This window comes from Sphaerodactylus townsendi, linkage group LG01 (genome assembly GCF_021028975.2).
Source record: "Sphaerodactylus townsendi isolate TG3544 linkage group LG01, MPM_Stown_v2.3, whole genome shotgun sequence".
Classification (NCBI taxonomy): domain Eukaryota; kingdom Metazoa; phylum Chordata; class Lepidosauria; order Squamata; family Sphaerodactylidae; genus Sphaerodactylus; species Sphaerodactylus townsendi.
The window spans coordinates 117,307,701-117,328,857 of record NC_059425.1 but is presented as its reverse complement, the minus strand read 5'-3'; the positions used below and the strand labels follow the sequence as shown (position 1 = coordinate 117,328,857).

Sequence of the window (21,157 nt, the reverse complement as noted above, 5' to 3'; positions counted from 1 at the left end):
GGTCATATGAGAAGACAAGACTCACTTGAAAAGACAGTCATGCTAGGAAAAGTTGAAGGCAGCAGGAAAAGAGAAAGGTCGAACATGATATGGATTGACTCAATTAACTCAAACCACAGCCCTCAGTTTGCGAGACCTGAGCAAAGCTGTTAAACATAGGATTTATCTGAATTCACTAATTCATAGGATCAGCACAAGTTGGAAGAAACTTAGTAGCACTTCATAGAATCATAGAGTTGGAAGAGACCCAAGAGCCATCAAGTCTAATCCCATGCCACACACAATCAAAGCACTCCTGTCAGATGGCCATCCAAGTCTCTCTTTAAAAACCTCCAAAGAAGGAGACTCCACTACAGTCCAAGGTAGTGCGTTCCACTATTGAACAGCGCTTACTGTCAGGAAGTTTTTCCTGATGTTTAGGTGGAATCCCTTTTCCTTCACCTTGAACCCATTAGTCTCTGAAGCAGCAGAAAACAAGCTTGCTTTCTCATTAACATGACATCCATTCAAATATCTAAACATGGCTATCATGTCACCTCTCAACCTTCTCTTCACCAAACTAAAAATACCCAGCTCCTTAAGTTTCTCCTCGTAGGGCATGGATTCCAAACCTTTTACCATTTTGGTTGCCCTCCTCTAGACCCATTCTAGCTTGTCAATATCCTTCTTGAATTGCGGTGCCCAGAACTGTACACAATATTCCAGGTGAGGTCTAACCAATGCAGAATAGAGAGGTACGATTACATCCCTCAATCTAGACCAGGGGTCGGGAACCCGCGGCTCGCGAGCCCCAAGCGGCTCTTCCGCCGCTGTTCTGCGGCTCCATGAGCTGAGCTGCCGGGCCCATCTTCACCCGCCCTGCAAGCAGCAGGGCAGGCGCATCCCTCGCCCGCGGCCGGCCAGGCCGCGCCGCGGGCCCAGCCTCCTGCCCGCCTTGCTGGTTGCGAGGCGGGCGCTATCCTGGCAGCCTTCTCCTGTCTTCCTCTTGCCTTCTGTTTCCCCCTTATACCTTTCCTGCCTGTCAATCACCCACCAATCCCCAAGTGACCTCCTCTTCCTTTTTCTTGCCAGCCCCACCCCCGGGACCGCTCCTCCAGGCCCTGCCCCACCTCGTTGGCGTGGACCGGTGTCGGGCCTTCTGCACGCTGTCTCCGCCCCTCTAGAGGGGCCGGAAGCCAGATCTGTCTCCCCTAGCCCCGGCTCCATTGTCCCCGGCATTGCCTCTCTTGGGGCCAGTGGTGCTTTCCCCCATGTCCCAGGGGAAAGGCGGAAGGTGCCTGCCTGCCTAGCCCCTTTCAGAGTGGCTGCAGCATTCCGCAACAACCGGCTCCCTCCCACCGCATTGGATGGCTATTCCCCCATCCACCTGGCTCTGTTCTCTCCTCTCCAGTGAGTTCGGGGGGGGGGGTGGCTCGTCTGTGGCGGGGCCTTGGCACGGGGCAAGTCCAGGGCTGAAGGCAAGGGTGGGTGCCCCAGACATTGTACTTCAAAATCAAATTCCAAAACATACCACAAAAGAAAAAAAGACATAAATTTACCAAATTATAAAGTACTTATAATATAAGCCGCCGGGCCCGTCTTCGCCCGCTCTGCAAGCAGCAGGGCGGGCGCATTCCTCGCCTGCGGTCGGCCAGGCCGCGCCACGGGCCCAGCCTCCTGCCCATCTTGCTGTTTCCGAGGTGGGTGCTTTCCCGGCAGCCGGCCAGGCCGAGCCGCCGTACCCGTCTTCGCCCGCCCTGCAAGCAGCAGAGCGGGCGCATCCTTCGCCCGCGTCCGGTCAGGCCGCGCCGCAGGCTTTGCCTCCTGCCCGCCCCGCTGGTTGCGAGGCGGGCGGTCTTCCGGCGGCCGGCTAGGCCAAGCCGCCGGGCCCATCTTTGCCTGCCCTGCAGGCGCGGGGGGGGGGTGAGCAGGCGGGGGGGGCGCGAGTGGGCAAGTGGGCATGGGAGCGGAGGGAGGGCGTGCGAGTGGGGGGGGGTGAGCGGGGGAGGGTGAGCCAAATGGCTCTTTGAGGGGAAAAGGTTCCCGACCCCTGATCTAGACACTATACTTCTATTGATACAGCCCAGAATTGCATTGGCTTTCTTGGCCACTGCATCACACTGCTGACTCATGTTCAGTTTGTGGTCTACTAAGACTCCCAGATCCCTTTTGCATGTTGTGTTGTCAAGCCAGGTGTCACCCATCCTATATCTGTGCATTTCATTTTTTTCTGGCTAAGTGTAGTATCTTACATTTATCTCTATTGAAATTCATTTTGTTTGTTTTGGCCCAGCTGTCTAATCTGTCTAGGTCATTTTGAATTCTGACTCTGTCCTCTGGGGTATTAGCTACCCCTCCTAATTTGGTGTCATCTGCAAATTGGATTAGCATGCCCTCTATTCCATCTCCAAGTCATTGATAAAAATATTGAATAGCACTGGGCCCAGGACAGAACCCTGAGGCACCCCACTAGTCACTTCTCTCCAGGATGAAGATCAGCCATTGAGGAGCACCCTTTTGAGTTCAGTCAGACAACCAATTACAAATCCATCTAATAGTAGCATTGTCTAGTCCAGATTTCACTAGCTTACTTGCAAAAATATTATGGGGCACCTAGTCAAAAGCTTTACTAAAATCTAAAAAGGCTACGTCCACAGCATTCCCTTCATCTAACAAGCTTGTCAGTCTATCAAAAAAAGAGAGATAAGATTAGTCTGGCATGCTGACTTTTTGTGATCACAGTACTCCCTTCTAAGTGCTGACAGACTGTCTGTTTAATTATCTGCTCCAGAATCTTCCCTGGTATTGATATCAGGCTGACTGGACAGTAATTATTAGGGTCCTCCTTTTTCCCCTTTTTGACGGTGGGAATAACATTAACCCTCCTCCAGTTCACTGGAACTTCTCCTGTTCTCCAGAAGTTCTCAAAGATTATAGCAAGTGGTTCTGAGATTACTTCTGCCAGTTCTTTTAATACCCTGGGATGTAGTTCATCAGGGCCTGGAGATTTGAATTTGTTTAAAGTAGCCAGGTGTTCCTGCACTACCTCTTTATTCTGTGCTGAATTTCTCCTACTGTATCTTCTTTTTCATTTTCTCCTGGATGAGCACCGTTTCCTTTTTGGGAAAAGACTGAGGCACAGAGGCTGCTGAGTAGTTCTGCCTTTTCTCCATCCCCTGTTAGCATTTTGTCATCTCCATGCAGAAGAAGAAGAAGAAGAGTTTGGATTTATATCCCCCTTTCTCTCCTGCAGAAGACTCAAAGGGGCTTACAATCTCCTTGCCCTTCCCCCCTCACAACAAACACCCTGTGAGGTGGGTGGGGCTGAGAGAGCTCCGAGAAGCTGTGACTAGCCCAAGGTCACCCAGCTGGCGTGTGTGGGAGTGTACAGGCTAATCTGAATTCCCCAGAATTCCCGCAGTGACTCTATCCTATCATTTTTCTTCCCTTTTTCCCTTTTTCCATTTTTCTTCCCATTTTTCTTCCCTTTGCTACGGATATAACCAAAAAAGCCCCTTTTGTTGTTTTTAACCTCTCTGGCAAGCCTTAGCTCATTGCAACCATTAGCTTTTTGATTTCCCCCCCCCTTTTTTCTTGTACATGTCCTTTTTAAATCTTAGCTCAGTTGAAAGTTCTTTAGACAGCAATGGCTGCCAGTCTGGGTTCCTTGAAGGAACATGATAAAAAAGTAATGACCCTTGAACAAGCCCAGTGTTTTAGCAAATAAACAAGGCCAAATTAAGGATAATCATGTTTCTGTTCCCTGTTAATCTTGGGAAGCTTCATTCCCATACTGCAATGCGAATTCACATTTTGCCTCTTCAGAGTGCCCGCTGGCTGTCTTTCTCACTAATATACAGTTTCCATCAGAGGGATTTAATAGCCGTTTTTCTCCGTATGAATATTAATTCAGGCTTCATATGTTCTTATGCTTTTCATTTGTGAGCCATATGCTGAATTTTAGTTATTCTAAGAAAATTGCATTTCCGCTTGATTATATAAGCAGTTTATCTCACATTTTTCCATTAGCAAAGCCGTGCATTCTGAGTGCATTCTGCATCAGCATCGGCCTGGTCACATTGTGTTATGTCATTAACCAGAACACAATCACAATAAATTATATTCCATATTGGAAATATAACATATACTGTTTAATCTCTGATTGACCAGTGTGGAGAAGCATCTGTTATTTAAGACTGGGATATAATATGCAGAGTTAGGGGAAACGGCACCTTTTAAAACTTAAGTAAAGGAGTAACAAGTGTTGTGCATGACACTATTTTCAATTGATTGAACTGAATGTCTGCCAGTTGTTTACCCAGTCTGGCATCAGAATTGAGCCTCAGTCTCTTCTGAACAGGATCAAACTAAACATTACAAGACCACTGAGTGTAATACAGGCATTCCACTGCAAAGTAGACTCAGCTGCTAACCTCTCCTGCATAGGTCTGGAACCTTCAAGGGAAGTGAAATGACATGAAATGGCTTTCAAGATAAAAGTAAAGTCAGTGTGCAGGAATGGTTTGGAGATTCCTTTCCTCCTTTGCTGCTGACAGCTGCTCCTTTCTAAGCAGACTGGGAAAGTGCCAGTTGGACTAATTTTACATAGGCTATGACTGCATGATAATCTGTGGTTTGACTGCCCTCAGGCTTGTTTCCGGTAGCCTCTCAGCCTAGCCCAGAGGACTATTGCCACTTTAATCAGGCAGCCTAAAAAGGCAGTTCGGGATTGCAGATTCCACAGCACCAGAATCTGGAAATCTGAAATGGAACCTGCACTGCCTAGCTGTAATGATGCCTGTCCCTCCCACTCATGTGCTCAGTAACCTAGGGGAAAAAAGATAACACCCAGACATGGAAAGGGGAGTATTTATTTTAATTCATTTGTACTCTCTCCAATGGAGACCCAAAGCAGCTCCACACCATTCTCTTCTGTTTTTGCCTCATAACACACCTGTGACGTTAGATTAACAGAGTGTGACTGATCCAATGTTACCCAGTGAATTTCCGTGGCATGAGAGGACTTGATTAGCACTCTCTGCTTATGCCACACTGCTGTTCCACTCATAAATTAACATGAGGGCAGTGGCAAAGCTCCCAGGGGACGAGGGTGTGTGCGATGCATCAGGCGCACGAATTTGGATCATGTGGGGGGTGCAAAATCCTCCCATCCCCTCCCCCTTTTACCCCCCCCCCCGCAGCGCCCCCACACACACTTACTTTAGAAAACCAAGCAGGCTGGAGAACAGGCCTTCCTGTTCTGGTGGGAACTACATTTTCCAGAGTCTCTCCCAGGGCGTGATTCCCCCCACAGCGGCCCCCCTATGCCCCCCCACACTTACTTTAGGGAACCAAGCAGGCTGCAGAACAGGCCTTCCTGTTCTGGTAAGAACTACATTTCCCAGGAGGCCCTGGTAAATGTAGTTCCCACCAGAACAGGAAGGCCTGTTCTCCAGCCTGCTCGGTTTTCTAAAGGGAGTGGGAGTGGGAGGGGGGGGGCGAAAAAGCCAGAGTGCACACCGGGCCAGCCTCTGCATGAGGGCTAGGGTCCTGGTGGCAGCTGGAATTCTTGTGCTATTGTAACTGATCTCCAAATTACAGACAGCAGTTTCCCTGGAGAAAATAGCAATTTTGGAGGCTGGACTCTATGGTATCACATTCCCACTGAACTCCCTTCATTTCTCAGACTCCACCCTTCCCAGGGTCTTCCCCCAAATCTCCAGGAATTTTCCAGCTTGGAATTGGAAACCCTAGGTAAAGTGCATGTGTACTGAGGCGTGTTTCTTTGTTTAAAAATAGTTATACTAAGTGTTATACTAAAAATAGCCTTTTTAGTTATACTAAAAATAGCCTTATACTAAGTCTATGTGGTTTACATAATAAAAGATTACAAAACAATAAAAGATCGCAATAAAACATAAACTATGACAATTAAAAGAAATAATAAAAACCACATACAAAGATAACCCCAAACTCCACTCCCCCAGACCCCCCCCCCCATTGAGCAGAGGTCCTCTGATCTGTTGGTTTTATGTTTGTTTGATGTTTTCCAAATTGACAACTTTGAGATAACTGAGTTGATCTTCTTTACTATTCAGCTGGACCATGAAATTGGCCTGTGTGTGCATATGTGTTTAATTTGCGCAGACACAGTTGCAAATGTAAAGCTTTCAATCAATTAAATACCAGACGGCTCTGGGAAAGAATCGATCAGATTTCCTAGCATCACATTTAGCCTTGAAGATGATAAGTTTATAAGCTAGGGGAATTGTGTGAATTCCCCCATCTCTGAGTCTGTTGTCATCTTTTTGATTTGTGTGTGTGTGTGTGTGTGTAAGAAAGAGAGCGCGAAACAGAGGCAGCAGCTTAAGACTCTGCCAGGATATTTATGCCTAATAAAGGTTTACTGTACTGTACTCTGCCAGGATGTTCTTTAAATGACAGAGTAAGAAGCCACAGACCTTAGAGGAGGGTAGGAGCTGGTAAATAATATTCTTCTTAAGAAGACATTGACAGAATTTCTTGGGTAATATTAGAGAAGAAACTGGAGATACCTCTGTATCAATAAAGTACAGCTCATAGTTTTCCATAACTGCTTTGTATGTGATCAATGCTTCCTTTCATTTTAATTTACTATACATCACCAGTGAATTAAAAGATAATTTATTCAAAATGTACTGTATAAATAACCTGCTGCTTGAATACTAAAAAGTAATATGGCATGCTTGTGTCCTGAATAGCTCACTCTATCTGATGCCACCACTTTATGAATATTAACTGATCAGAATATTAAAATAACAGCAGATATTGTATTGGGTACAGTGGGCAGTGAGTATAGCCAGATGACCCTCTTGAGCAACATACATTCCCTCCTGCTGGATTTAAAGAAATTTATCCCAGTCATTTAAAAAAATACTTAGACAGAATCAGCAATGTAATTTTTCAATCTTTTAGGCCCTTTGTGTTTTTCTACCTTTTGCAAAGGGCTAGCCAGAATTATTCTGAAGTCACAGCAAGCCTACAAAAGGGACCTGGTCAGTGGTGGGATTCAGCCTATTCGCACCTGTTCGGTAGAACCGGTAGTTAATTTTTTCTAGTTCAGAGAACTGGTTGTAATCCCACCACTGAGTCCTTTCAGAACCGGTTGTTAAATTATTTGAATCCTACCACTGGACCTGGTGTATGTGTGTTTTATCTAGAAGTGTCAGTTGCCTTTTATTGTAGCTGCTCAGATGTCTCAAAGGACCAAAACTAGCCTTGGGAAGATGGAGGGACTCTAATTTATGGTACTATGCTGTGGAATTTCTTTTTCAATTATTTTATTTCAAGTTATTGTTAAACAAAAGAAAAAAAGGGAAATCTCATTATAAAGTTTTAAAAACACAAAAGAAGAGAAACCATTGTTAACCTTATCATTCCGTGATATTATAAACAGAGCCCATCTTTCTGTAAACTTATCAGCCCTTAAACCTTGATTCATATGCCTTTGACATGGTATTTTAGACCTAGGAGCAATTTTTCATGTTCTTATAATCAAATCATTAATATTAGGAACTATTTAGGATGCAGATTGGCTGAGTAAAAAAACCAGACAATTCTGGCTGCTTATAAGACAGGATTTTAATTAACTGCATATGATTGATTATTTCAAGTACAAAATTACATCTGCACAAGAACAATACTGTTGTTGGCATGTCCAATGTCTGCAGTGTAGCTTTTTCTGATAGTGTGTGTGTGTGTTTACAGAAGCACACATACCCTACGTCCCTTTTATGTGATTGATAAGAATAAACTCTGTTGTGTGATATCAAATACGATTGTCAATAATCATGAGCTTTACTTTTGAATATCAATAGGTAATAGATGAAAGAGCTGCAGTTTTGTTTTTCTTGTCCCTTGGTAGAAAAAAGGTCTAGTTCACTGGCAGGGCAGTGACGTTGCAGAGAACAGAAACTGGATTTATGCAGAAACACAAGTGGTATATATTTATTTATGTACATTATTTATAGTCCATCTTTCTCACTGAGATTCAAGGTGGATTACACAGACTAAGCCAGTATAATCAGCAGGATAGGACATCCAATAAATAATGCTATAGAATTTAGATTGTAAAAATCTGAAACAGAGCTGAAAGAAAATATATTCATTAATACCATCATAACACAATGCTGCAACATTATGCAGTACTCTAGGAATTTGCCAAATCTCAATGGTTTTATGTTGGTCCTCTCGCACCTTTGCTCCTACTGCTGTTGTGAATGCCTGCAGCCCCGGGGATGGAAGATTGCCTGTCATAGTGGTCAATTGGCTCTCTACATGCAAAGTACATGCTCTATCACTGAACCACAGCTGCACCCCAAAGTGATCTGAGAATGTGATGGATGTCCTAACACACTTTGGGGACTGGGAGTTCTACATAATTGCTTTTTTAAAAATAAAAACAGGTGTTCTAATGTTGTAACTACAAAAGAAGAGACTTGCAACAAACAGCAAGCTGGAATGTATTCACCTCAAACAGGGTAAGTTTGGAATGAAAATCATAAGAAATTAAGTGGCTGTAGAAGACTCTGATGCAAAACAATATCCGTGCATTACTCTTGTTGAAATTAATGAGCTGAAGCTGCAAATGATTTGCCTCTTTTTGTCAGAGAATGTGCTGCATTTGTATGGGGAAGATAAAGAGCAGAATTCTCTGGCCATCGTACTGTATGCACCCATTGTAAAACTGAATCTATTAAGGTAACCTTACTTTTGAGGTCCTCTGGCCTTAAATATAGCAAAACAGAATCGATTACTGTAGGCATCTGGCACTCTATTAAATAGTTGTGTCCACAGACAACTGACAGTTGATAAAATAAACCACTATAGAATACTTAAAAAGTTAGTAAATAGGAAAGAAAGACTTTATAGATGTTCTGTATTATCAGTTCCGGCACCAACAAGATTACTTAAAAAGAAAACTCATAACCACTTTAGCATTGATTTTCTATAGAGTATGCTGCCACTATGGACAGCACATACAGATCCCCTTGATCTCTGTTTGTATGAATATAGACACTACTAAAGGACCTGTAAATACTATAGCTGTGGTGGCGAACCTTTGGCACTCCAGATGTTCGCCACTACTGCACTATAGCAATCTAACAAAATAGTCCTCCTTCCTGTTTTGTAATTTCCTCTCATCTGGCTCTCCTGCTTACTGTCTTGATGGTCAGTTCTCTGTTGATTTGCTCCCATGGAATAAAGTATTAGTAAACATTTATTTATTCTTTCAATCAGTGCTTATAAGCTAAGATGACCATTCTACAATACATTAAGTAAAAAGAGTGGGAGGAGAACTGGTTATAGAAATAGCATACATTCTAGTATGCATATGACATGGATTGCTTTTTAGGCCTGTATCATAATATCATATGTAAATGGGCCATTTCATATGGTAAGTGCATTAAAAGATGTACATGGAATGTTTACATAGGTAACTGCTTTATCAATGGCCCATGTCATATGCTTTCATCCACTCAGCTTCTGTAGCTCAATCCAGAATACAATAGAATACAATCCTTGAATTCATTGGAACTAAAATTGATTATTGGAACTAAAACTAAATTTAGATATAGGTAATATAGTTGAAACCTATCCTGAAACCTGTTATGTTCATTTTAGTAGACTAATCCAAGGGAAGTTACGGCTGATTTCTCCTTGCTTTTATTTATTTTATTTATATAGTTTGCCTCCATAGTTTGTTAGCTGACTGAACCATAAAAAGATGGGTTGATTCCACCCCTGCACACTGAGCAAAATTTAAAGCCTGCCACCATCTTAAATAGCTTGTCCTACAAGAGAGCTACTTAAGGCGGAGGAAGGCTCTATTCCAGAATTTCCAGAAATTGAACTTTTCCATATTAGAATCATAGAATCATAGAGTTGGAAGAGACCACAAGGGCCATTAAGTCCAACCCCCTGCAATGCAGGAACACACAATCAAAGTACTCCTAAGTTCATCCAGCCTCTGTTTAAAAACCTCCAAAGAAAGAGACTCCACCACTTTCTGAAGCAATGAATTCCACTGTCAAACAGCCCTGACTGTCAGAAAGTTCTTCCTAATGTTTAGGTGAAATCTCTTTTCCTGCACCTTGAATCCATTACTCCGTGTCCTAGTCTCTGAGGCAGCAGAAAACAAGCTTGTCCCTCTTTGACATGGCATCCCTTCAAATATTTAAACATAGCTATCATGTCCCCCCTTAACCTTCGCTTCTCCAGACTAAACATCACCAGCTCCTTAAGCCTCTCTTCGTAGGGCATGGATTCCAGACCTTCTACCATTTTGGTTGCCGTCCTCTGGACATATTCCAGCTTGTCAATATCCTTCTTAAATTGTGGTGGCCCGAACTGAACACAGTACTCTAGGTGAGGTCTGACCAATGAAGTATTATTTTTTTGTTGTATTGGATGTGTATTTTCTGTCATCTGTTTGCATCGCAGTAAATTTTCCATTCATACCCCATTTTTTACTAATGAACCTCAAGGATATATTCCATTTGCATAGAGTGGGTAGATTTTCCAGATACACAAAGTACACCCCATCAATTATATTTATCTAGATCTCTGGTATTTGTTTTGCATGAAGGATGGAAACAGACACAAACACATACATTTTGACTTAACTAGAAAAAGGCATTAATTGCATAACTTTTGTTTTCACTGGAGATGGTTAATAAAGGAATAATTATTACTTACTGTTTTCACAGTATCTTTCCTGTTGTATTGATCAACTGACCCTGTTTTTGCTAACCTTATCCTTGTTTCTGTTCAGTTTTCAGGACTTTATCTTCTGTCATTCTTTACCATCCTTGTGGGGCTGGTGCTGTATTCGTCTACGTCCACATATGTTGCCCAGGATCCAAGAGTGTACAAGCAGTTCCGAAATCCATCAGGACCTGTTGTAGACTTGCCACCCACTGGGCAGCTGGAACCTTCAGTAACATACACCAGCCTTGGCCAGGAAATGGAAGAAGAACCTCATGTCCGAGTTGCCTAAGCTCAGGCCCTTTCCACTATTGGTGGAGTTTGTATCTCCATTATCTCTGTTGTTCATAGAGAAAGGTATTTATCGGATGCAGTGACCCAGGTGGGCTGCAAGGTAGCAAATAGGGAAGGCTTGTCAAAATATGAACTAAATTGTTTCTAAGTATGCAAGGCAAAGATCAGTGACTCTCTGAACTTTTAAAAAGTCAGTGGTTTTCAGACTCTTCTGGGGGAATGCTGGGATTCCTCAGAAATTTATCAGGGTGTCCTCACTGAGGAAATTCAGTAATGGTGGGCAAACTTTCCTGAAGAATAGCTTGCCTACTATTACGCTTCACTCAAGATGTTCATAATGGGTACATTTAGAGGGCAGAATCAGTTCAGTTAGGGCAAACTGAAGCCTTACATGCCCATGCCCTCTGTGAGCTGAACATACCACAAAATTCTTACCAGCATGCTGATGTTCCATGCATACGAATGTATTGTGGTTTCTCATTAGACAAGTTGATAAGGGAAGGGTTTCTGAGAACAAAGAGTTTGAAAATCATCGGCTTAGGATACTTGCAATGCCAATGAAGGAGAACCTCCAGTAAACCAATCAAAATAGTTTGTGCAGGGATGTTCAGAATGCAAGCTTCCATAACAATCAGCCTCTCCTGTAGGATACTTTTCGAGCAACAACAGAGTGTTTCATGAAATTCTGTTTGTATAGTTTGGTCCTCGTGTACATTGATTGTTGTTCAAAACTGTAAGTTTCCCACAGAAAAGAGCTGGTCAGCAACAGTGCCTAGATGCCAGAGCCAGCTTGCTTATTTGGCTGGGCTAGCTACCTGATTGCCTGCCTTCTAAGGGATAGAATGTTCTGAGAAGCCAGAGGGTGGACAACTGCCAGTATTCATCTCTATTCTAGGAATAGGCTGGAAACAAAAAAAAATTAGCCCTTTAAAAATATTTGCAATTATGAAGTAGTCAGAGTCTGGCCTTTTTACATTTTACAATGGTGTTACTAGTGAGTGTAGTTCTCCATTCTGTGATAGGGAAATGACATTTCCACTTCAGTGTCTTAACCTTGCAAATACAAAACAGGTTTCTTACTCTTTTTAAATACTCAGTGTGGACTAAACAGAAGTGCGTTTTCTATTTTCAATTATTTATTGTGGGTCTTATTATTAAGGAGAGATAGAATGACACACTTGTTTTATAGACTTTGTGTATACAAGACAACCAAGAACAGCTGGCCTGGCAGTGCCCACATCTATCTCCCAGTCTGATATAGACCTGATTCAGATGGTCCAGGAAAAGTTAACAGCTCAGTATGGCTATCATGTACATTAGACCCTGTTGCTCACTTCAGATTTCTAGATGGAGACATGCTAAGCTATTTGATAAGCCTTCTTCTAAGTATTTATTATTTCATGGGTTTTTAATCACTATATTTGCTTCCTTATGTTACCTAATAAAGATGGATTTCATGTGATAATCACCACATGCCATATTCACCCCGGGGCACAAAACCTTTAGCACCATCATGTGAACCTTGACCATAACATAACAAGTTTCCCTACCTTCTTACATGACTCTGGTGTTTGCCAACCAGAATAAAACTTGGCTCAGAATTCACAAGATGAATGATCCTGAACGATAAACCTAGAAAGGGTTAGGAGATTTGCCACAGTTATGCCAATCTGTTTTGCGACTACAATGTGAGCCTTGGTTCTTACTGTAGTACTAGGGATTAGTTTTGGTCTAATTTTCAGTGTTTGAATTCAAACATAACATCTGTTGATGGACATCTGCTGCTTTTGTTGGGTCACAATTATATTGTTCAGCCAACAAAGTCAATTTAACAACTGCACACTGGATTTGCTTTCTGTAAGAATGCATTGAAAATCTCTTATGTAGTCATGGTGAGCTTTAAAGATAAGCTCCATAAATACTTGGCAGGAAAGTCATACAACGTGAATGTGTTATACCTCCGTTCTGAACACATTTGTTTGAAAGTAAGATTTCAGTCTAATTTTAAATTAATTATGCTTAGATTTGCAGGCTTCCACACATCATATTCTTGCCTGCACACCAAGTTAAATATCAGATTGTCCCTCTGTGGGCTGCACAGTACATTACATGTCAGACAAATTGGGTTGCAATGCACATTGAGTTCCACAGTGGGCAAATATGGCCTCGTAGGGCTATTTATACATGTGAAAATGGTGCTGGAGGGAAGACTGAAGCCCCCACCTTCATGTCGCACTCCTTAGTCAAATCAAGCCCTGATGTCACATCACATCTGTCTTCAAAAAGAATGCAGTTGGATCAGGGAATTGTGCCACCACAGCTTGTGTCGTAGGTATTGTCTAGTTCAGACCTATGAGTGGAACTTTTGGGCAAAGGATATTTTTGTTATATGAATGCAGGTTTATAGCAAAGTTGCATTTTAATAAGTTGGTCTCAGAATGTTGTGATCTGAATAGAGCAAAGGAGAAGGGAAGACCCTTTCCTTCGCTTCTTCCAGACTGTAAGTTTCCAAACGTATTTACCCTTGCAAGAGAAATTACATTTTCTTTCAGGGCCCATTCCTTTTTCTTTAGCAGTGTGATTACTGTTAGTAGCCATACTGCAAGGCATATGGAAATCCAGAAGTTATATTTCTGGAGTAAATGGCATGGCTACCACTAATACCAGTGCTACTGTCACTCACAGGATGGCATAGGAAAAATTCCCTCCCAGCCCCTCAGAGTTCAGCTCCTTTCAGAATATCCGCAGCAGCCAAGAGAGCCAACTTTTTCCAGAGACTTAGTGGGGTTTGCAAAGGTAACCCAACCTTCCTACTGTGCTTCCTTCACCACTCACCCCTGTCCTCTTGGACACGTTGGATACCCACTCCCCATTTATCTGTTCTCCTCAAACACCCTCTTAGTAACAGGGGAACACCAAACCAGGCAAAACTGGTAATATTAAGACTAACGCCATCTTAATTTCTTTAACAGACAAAAACTTTATTCACTACTGAGAAATCAACACACCTTGAGTGTAGTTGTGCAGGCTACACAGTTGGCTTAGCCTTACAGTCTCTAAGAAAACAGATAGCTTCTTAATCTAAATTTAGAACACTTACCTGACATTGGTATCTCTTTCCCCACTTGGGTGGAGGAAATGGGTTTATGCATACTGATAAAAGCTTCTAGATGTCTCTGTGTGTGTGTTTATGTCACACACACACATATACACATACACAGTAGTCAGCTTTTAACCCTCTCCTTTCCAGTTGCCTCAGAGATGGCAAGATAATCTAAGTTTCCTGGACCAACCAACTTGAGTCCTGCATCAGTGGGTAGCACCCAAGATATGAACATACACTGATCTGATTGCTTGTGACATCATCCAGACTGGTTGCCTCAAAATTCTGCACATTCCAGTGATCCATCTCCACATTCACACACAGACACCGCTTCCTTGATGGCTGAGTCATCTGGCTGGTTTTGTGACTGGAGGCTCCACAGCATGGGGAATATTTTTCTATCATGATTTTGGGGCTCATGCTTTATTCATAACAGTTATAGCTCCAAATATTGCAGAGATTTAGGCATATTTGAACCAATTCATATGTATGGGCAGTAGTACCCCTAATTGTTTGTTGGACATCAGCCAAGTACATATTCGTGAAATATAACACAAATACTCATCCACAGATGTTTGCAACATTGTACGCAAAGCCGGTATAATCTCCTTCCTTTTCTCATGAGGCCAAAGATGATGCAAATGTGCCTGGCATATTGTGAATTCCATGTCAACACAGAAGCACAGTCAAAAACAAAGAGAGTCATTGATGTCTCTAGAGAACACTGTTGTCGAAAGGAAGCTGTGCCTCAGTGATAGGAAGGCATTTTAAGAGATTCCGTTACAAGAGTCAAATAACTTCATAATAAATACAGAGCTGTCTGTTGGAAAATGCTATTTTACCTACCTCAAATTAAGGGGGGGGATAAGAAATTGGATCGCTTGGGAGTGTCAAAATATCATTAAACATTTTCTTAGCAGTTTGCAACATAAACTGCTTCATTTTATACATGTGAAAATGCATTATTTTGAAAACAATTTGTCTCGTAGAATATATTGGCATTTTCTGTTGGAGTAGGGAAGGATTGCTAGAAGCATTACTGCTATGAGAAGAAAGAAATGTGCTAAGAAAGAAATAGCCTTTTTTCAATCCCATAACCTGGCTTTGTACTAAGGCTGTAGAAAGTCTGACTTCTCTCTGTGATACACCTCTGAAGATGTCAGCCACAGATGCAGGTGAAACATTAGGAACAAGATCTACCAGACCATGGCCGCACAGCCCGGAAAACCCACAACAACCTGTGTACCATCGCATTAACATGAGATAGGGTGGTAATCAAGTTGCCATTTGCCTCATCTGGATAGAGCTGATGGGATTCATGGTGCAATAGGCCCAGCAGTTGTACTTCCTGAGCCATGCGTGGCTCTCACACTTTATTTTTCAACTTGTTATTTACATTAGTTATAGCTTACCTTTTTCACTGGGACTCAAGGTGAATTACAGAGAGTTAATCAAATCAACAGGTTGGGATATTCAGTACACAATGAAATGGAATTTGAGTTGTAGATCCAACCAGAGCTTAAAAAACAGAACTAAAGCAAAGCATATGTCACACATTAAATGTTGCAAAAATTACACAATGGCCCCTTCCGTACATGCAGAATCATTCACATTCAGTCTACTTTTGCAATTGTTTGAAAGTGGATTTCGCTATTTCTCACAATAAAATCCAGCTGCATAGTGCATTGAAAGTGCATTATTTTGCATGTGCGGAAGGGACCAATGATCCAACACAAAGCAAACTATATTCAGTAGTGGACACCATTGGCCCCAATAATTTATCCAAGGAACTTTATGAAACCCTGTGTAACAATACTACCCTAGTGCCTGCAAGGAGAAAAGCACTCTCGAATAGTTCAGTTTTGCATAGTTTGTGGAAGGCCCAGAGTGTGGAAGCCTTCCTGACCTCCTCAGGCAGGCCATTTCAGAAGGTGGGGACCATAACAGAGAAGGCATGCGTACAAGCAACTGTTGACTTGGCCTGTTGACCTTCAGAAAGCCTTGCTCAGATGAGTGAAGCTGTCATGGTGGAGCATAGAAGGAGATATTATGAAGGAGCATAGAAGGAGACAGGTATGAAGGTCCAGAGCTTTGTGTGTGATAGGTGCAGAGGTGGAGCTACCATGGGGACATCTGGGGCAGCTCACCTCAGGTGCCACCATTGCAGTCATGTGGTGGGAGCAGGGGCAGGGTGGGGCGTGTTGGGGACGGGAGGGCAGTTCATGTCCCGTGCACAATTTCCCCTCCCTTCGTTACTGGAAAGGTGATACTTTAAATTGAGCCCAGTAACTGATGGGCAGCGAGTGGAGTGGCTATAAAATAGGAGTGATATGCATGGTCCATCTAACTCCCAATAATAGCCAATCTGTGACATTCTGCACCAGTTGAAGTTTCTGAATTGATTTTGAGGAGAGACTAACATACAGTACATTACAGTACTCTAGTCTCAATGTCTGCATATATCTAAGCAGCTGGATCAACTGAATCAATGTACGAGACCATTTTTCAAGCTAGGCTGAGTTGGAAGAAAGCCTTTTATGCAACTGCATTAATTTGCTTCTCCAGCAATAATGTTGAGTTCTACATAGAGTAACAGATGCGCTTGGAAATTGTCGTTTGGTCTGCCAGTAGAGTACAGGGCTACAATTCTTTTTGTTCTGCTTAACAAGTGAACTGTGCATATAAAGAAAACTGAATGATTTTGCCAAATCATTAACTCTCTTTTGCAACAAATTCCTTTTCCTTACGTCCAACATGTATCCACTTCTGCTGAAGAAAAAACAGCAATTGGTATCAATGAAGAGTGAAATTCACTCGTATACAGAGGACTGATCAAATATGTACTTAAAGTCATTCAGTGAGCCTGCTATCTCAATTATGAACAACTAAACTAGTTTTCGCATGCTGTGATTATGACTGTGGTGCACAAACAAAACCGGGAACAAACTTAACCCTACAAAACTAGAATTAAGTACCTAGAAGGTCAAGAAAATGTTTAAAGGGCCACTAAATGTACAACTGTGTTACAAGACCAGGCCTGTGGGGACCACGCTTGTCTTATAAATCCTGGGTTCTTTTTTCCAGATACTTAAAAACTGCTGAGTTCTCAAAGATTTTATTATTAAGAAAACAGAAAACAAAAACATTCTGATACAGATATTTCTCAGCTAATAGCACGATTCCTGGCAGGTTTTGTTTCAGACCTGGGCTCAGGAGATGCTCCCTCCGGCCCAGCTTGGATTAGAATGTCCTTTGTTCCCTCTCCTGGCCATGCTGTAAACCAGTTCTTTGTTCTACCCACCACATTGGCTACTAGTTTCATTTGGGGTAGTTATCAAAGCCTTTTGGTTTCCTGTCGAGAGATCAAAGGCCACTAGACGTACAACTGCTGAATGTCAAAACCACATATGTATTTATTACACATTAAAATAATCTACATATCTAACAGATCCACAATAGCCTACACTATACATACAAATTAACATTTACAATAGAAAGCTTTTTTGAACCTAGCAAACAGATGCATTTCAGCCAAATCGCCTTCCTCAGATCAACATTAATGTAGTGTCAAGATTCCAGACTACACATAGCAGTTATAAAGCTTTTTATGACTGAGACCAATTATCTAGAAAAAAAACAAAAAGGAAAAAATAAAACCAGCCATTAGCCATTTTTATATAACATATTAAATATTTATAAAGAATAATCTATACATACAATTTCTAAAAGAGAAACTTACTGAAGGGTTGCTTAAATTGACAACCAGGTCTTCCACACAAAGTTATTTCCTCTTAAAAAGTATAATACAATGATCCAATCATGCCCAATTTTTAAAGAGAAAACAAATAAAAAAACAAGCTACTAATTATTTCCAATTAGGATGAAATTCATTTTACATCTAACATGTTGCTGTGTATCTACCCAAAATCCAAAATTATTACCAAATGAACCTTACAATACCTCAGTCACAGGAAATCCTTCTAGCCTGGAACAAATGGATTAGGTAAAGTGCATGGTGCTGCATGTCTTATACACATCCCAAATGAAAAAAGAGGGAGATAAGAGCTCATTATACTGGTGCATTCTGGCAGGAATCCAGATAGAAAATTCCATGGGTGGGGGGGGGGGCAATAGTGTGGAATACCTGGTTTGACTGGTGCTACATGGCTATGTCTACATTTGGTAGAGATGTCTTTGGGTCTACCAAGATGAGATGTTGGATGGTCTAGAATGAACTTGCAGTGAATTTTGTATTGCTAACTAAGGCCGTTTCCACACGGCCACGTTGGGGGTTGCGTCGGTGTATACAACGGTCCTGGTAGGGGCAGGGAAGACGGCGCAGCGCTGCGCCATCGCCCAATCGACATACCTTCCCTGCGACCTTCCGGCACGTCGCCCAGGCCAGGAGACACGTCCCCTGCCCTGCGCGACAGCTCTGGAGTTGCAGGGCAGGGATGTGTGTCCCCAGGTCTGGGTGGCGCGCCAGAAGGTTGCAGGGACGGTACGTCGTTCGCACGGCAGCAGCTTCACACTGCTGGGGGGGAGCGAGGGTGGTGCGGCTATGATGCAGCTGCGCCCCCCCATGCGAACAGCTCCCTAGGGACAGCGTTTTTGCCATCCCTAGGGCAGTGTAAATGGCCCGTGCGGAAAGGGTCTAATAGTTTCAGGATCTGAATTTTGCCTCAGCGCAGGGATTAAAGCTTTCACCCACCATTTTTCTTACCTTTTCTTACCACCCCATCCCCACCTGAATTGCTATTTGACCTGTTAGAACTGTTAGAAACCTATGATCAATCTATATGGCTCAGTAGGGCAAATAGCTCTGACAGACTGTTTGAGGTCAAGAAACAGATATAAGAGAAAGAGTTAAATCCGTCTCATTCTCTCGATGTGAATCCCACCTGGATCCAGATTCTATGTGGCTGCTATTTTGAATTTTTAGAATGGTGGAGCATTATTAATTGATCTTCCAATATGTCAGGTCTGAACCTTTCCTGAGGGCCTTCACAGGGCTCAGGTACTGCTTAAATCTTACTTATATCCTGAATTTAGGACTTAACATACTGATTTGACTGTTGTTTTCAAGCTACTATTTTATCTTTCCAAATATAGACCTAAATTCTGCACATGCTGAAGTGCATCTAAGAACAGGTCTTACATGTATATTCTGAACTGGGGGTTTGACTCTTCTCAGGTTTTGATCAAAAGCGGGCATTGTCATCTCCCAATCTTTTTTGCTACCTTTTATACCAATTAAATACCTTTCTCTGAGTCTTTTGTCCCATGTTTGACTTTAACAACTTCTTGATTCCTGCTTAAACATTTCTTTTGCATCATTGTTTTTGAAAACTTTATTTTTAGTATTTATTTTGTAAGCCAAATGTTTTTGTAGTTTTTTAAAGTTTGTTTTTATGACACTAATTTGTAGATGTTTGTACGTCTCAATATGAACAAAATGGAAAGAAGGCATCTATCAGTCAGTTCACTGACGAGAGTTTTTACCAAAACAGGGGGTTGCAATGTATAGCTGGCTAGAAAGTTGCCATCTGAACTCATTTTTCTACAATATTTTGAATCATTCTATGATAAATGGTGAGAGGAACTGGAAATGTTTTGAAATGTACTGCTCATTGACTCAAAATGTATTTGTGCACATATCATAGAACATGTGAAGCTGCCTTATACAGAGCCAGGCCATCAGTCCACCCAACCCAAGGTCTTAAGCAGGGTTTCTTCCCCCCCCCCCCCCCACTCTGCTGAGCATTCTGAAGATGCTGGAGAATGAATCTGGGAACTTCAACACGTGAATCACGTGTTCTGTTACTGAGCTACAGAATCTCCCCAACACTATCCAATATTGGGACAGTTAAACTGTTCGGGTCATCAACTTTTTACTATCTTCCATTTTAAAATATAGATTGCCAAGGAACAGTTGTTTAAATTTACAAATATTGTATTTTTAAGGAAGGTAGAGCAGGGACAGGTTTTTTTTCTGGTAGATGGATTTCTTGCCATTCCAGGGATTGCTGTAGACACCAGCAAAGATCCTTCTATCCAACAGGTAGCCACACAACCAGCTTCAAAAAGGACTTAATTGGTAGTGTGTGGGTCAATCCTGGTATTAAATTGTGTTGAGTGATCCTGTTTGATGTAGCGGATGTCAGCAAGATATTTCAACTACTTGATGAAAACTTAACTGTAATGGACCACTTGTATTTCTTTGACTTATGGACTATTAAACACAATCACCAATTATGACCAGACCAAGCAACTGCCATTTTACACCACTGTGTCAAATGAATATGTTTCAATGTATAGATAGGTATTGCTAACTTGTGCCATTAACATTTTCAACAAGTGTGTAGTATTTTCTTTAAAAAAACATTTTAGTAATCTTGAGCTAGCTATAAAGACAAATTTTACCCCATGGGTAGGATTTAAATTGTTAAATGCCATAATAAAGCACACTAATTTTGACACAAATCGAAGTAAGAACCAAAAACAATGTCCTACAATGTTCACAAAGAAACTGAACAGTCTCCTCTGTTTTGATATCTGCATGCTCCGATATGGACTGGTTGTGGCAATGTAATGCCTGTATGTTTTCAAATAAAAATAAATCCTTTATGTAAGCCAAGGTGGTTTTTGTTACTTCAATTCTGAAGCTGCATCAGGAGGATATCCTGAATAAGTTATGAGGTCCCTTTTTTGAGATGACAGGAAAAGGAATTAAGTGACTTTCCCATGAAGAGGATCTTCTTTCAAGCAATTCTGCTACTCAGATCTATAGACAATTAGCATAAATTTCTTCACAACAGCTGCAATCCCAGATTAATCTCCAGCGAATAACATGGGATTTACTTACAAGTAGATGTAATTTGGTTCACTGTTTATGTCTGATACACATATAATGGCCCCAATGACATCTGTCAGAGTATCTGGATCATAATTGAATCAATCTACAGATTGTAGGTGCAATGTTTATTAATGGCCGTGAGGGGGAGCTGTTTGGTTTGTGACATGACACTTGGTAAC

The 21,157-nt window shown here is 41.9% G+C and overlaps 1 protein-coding gene across 1 annotated transcript in view; it reads left to right on the top strand.

Moving 5' to 3' along the window:
* The window catches only part of SLC35F1 (solute carrier family 35 member F1), a 253,553-nt gene extending 237,260 nt beyond the window's left edge, over positions 1-16,293 (top strand). Inside the window, exon 8 of the mRNA XM_048492293.1 lies at positions 10,793-16,293. Coding sequence (XP_048348250.1) covers positions 10,793-11,017 — 225 coding nt within the window. The 3' untranslated portion in view covers positions 11,018-16,293. The remainder of the gene's footprint in view (positions 1-10,792) is intronic.
* The last annotated feature ends 4,864 nt before the right edge of the window (positions 16,294-21,157 follow it).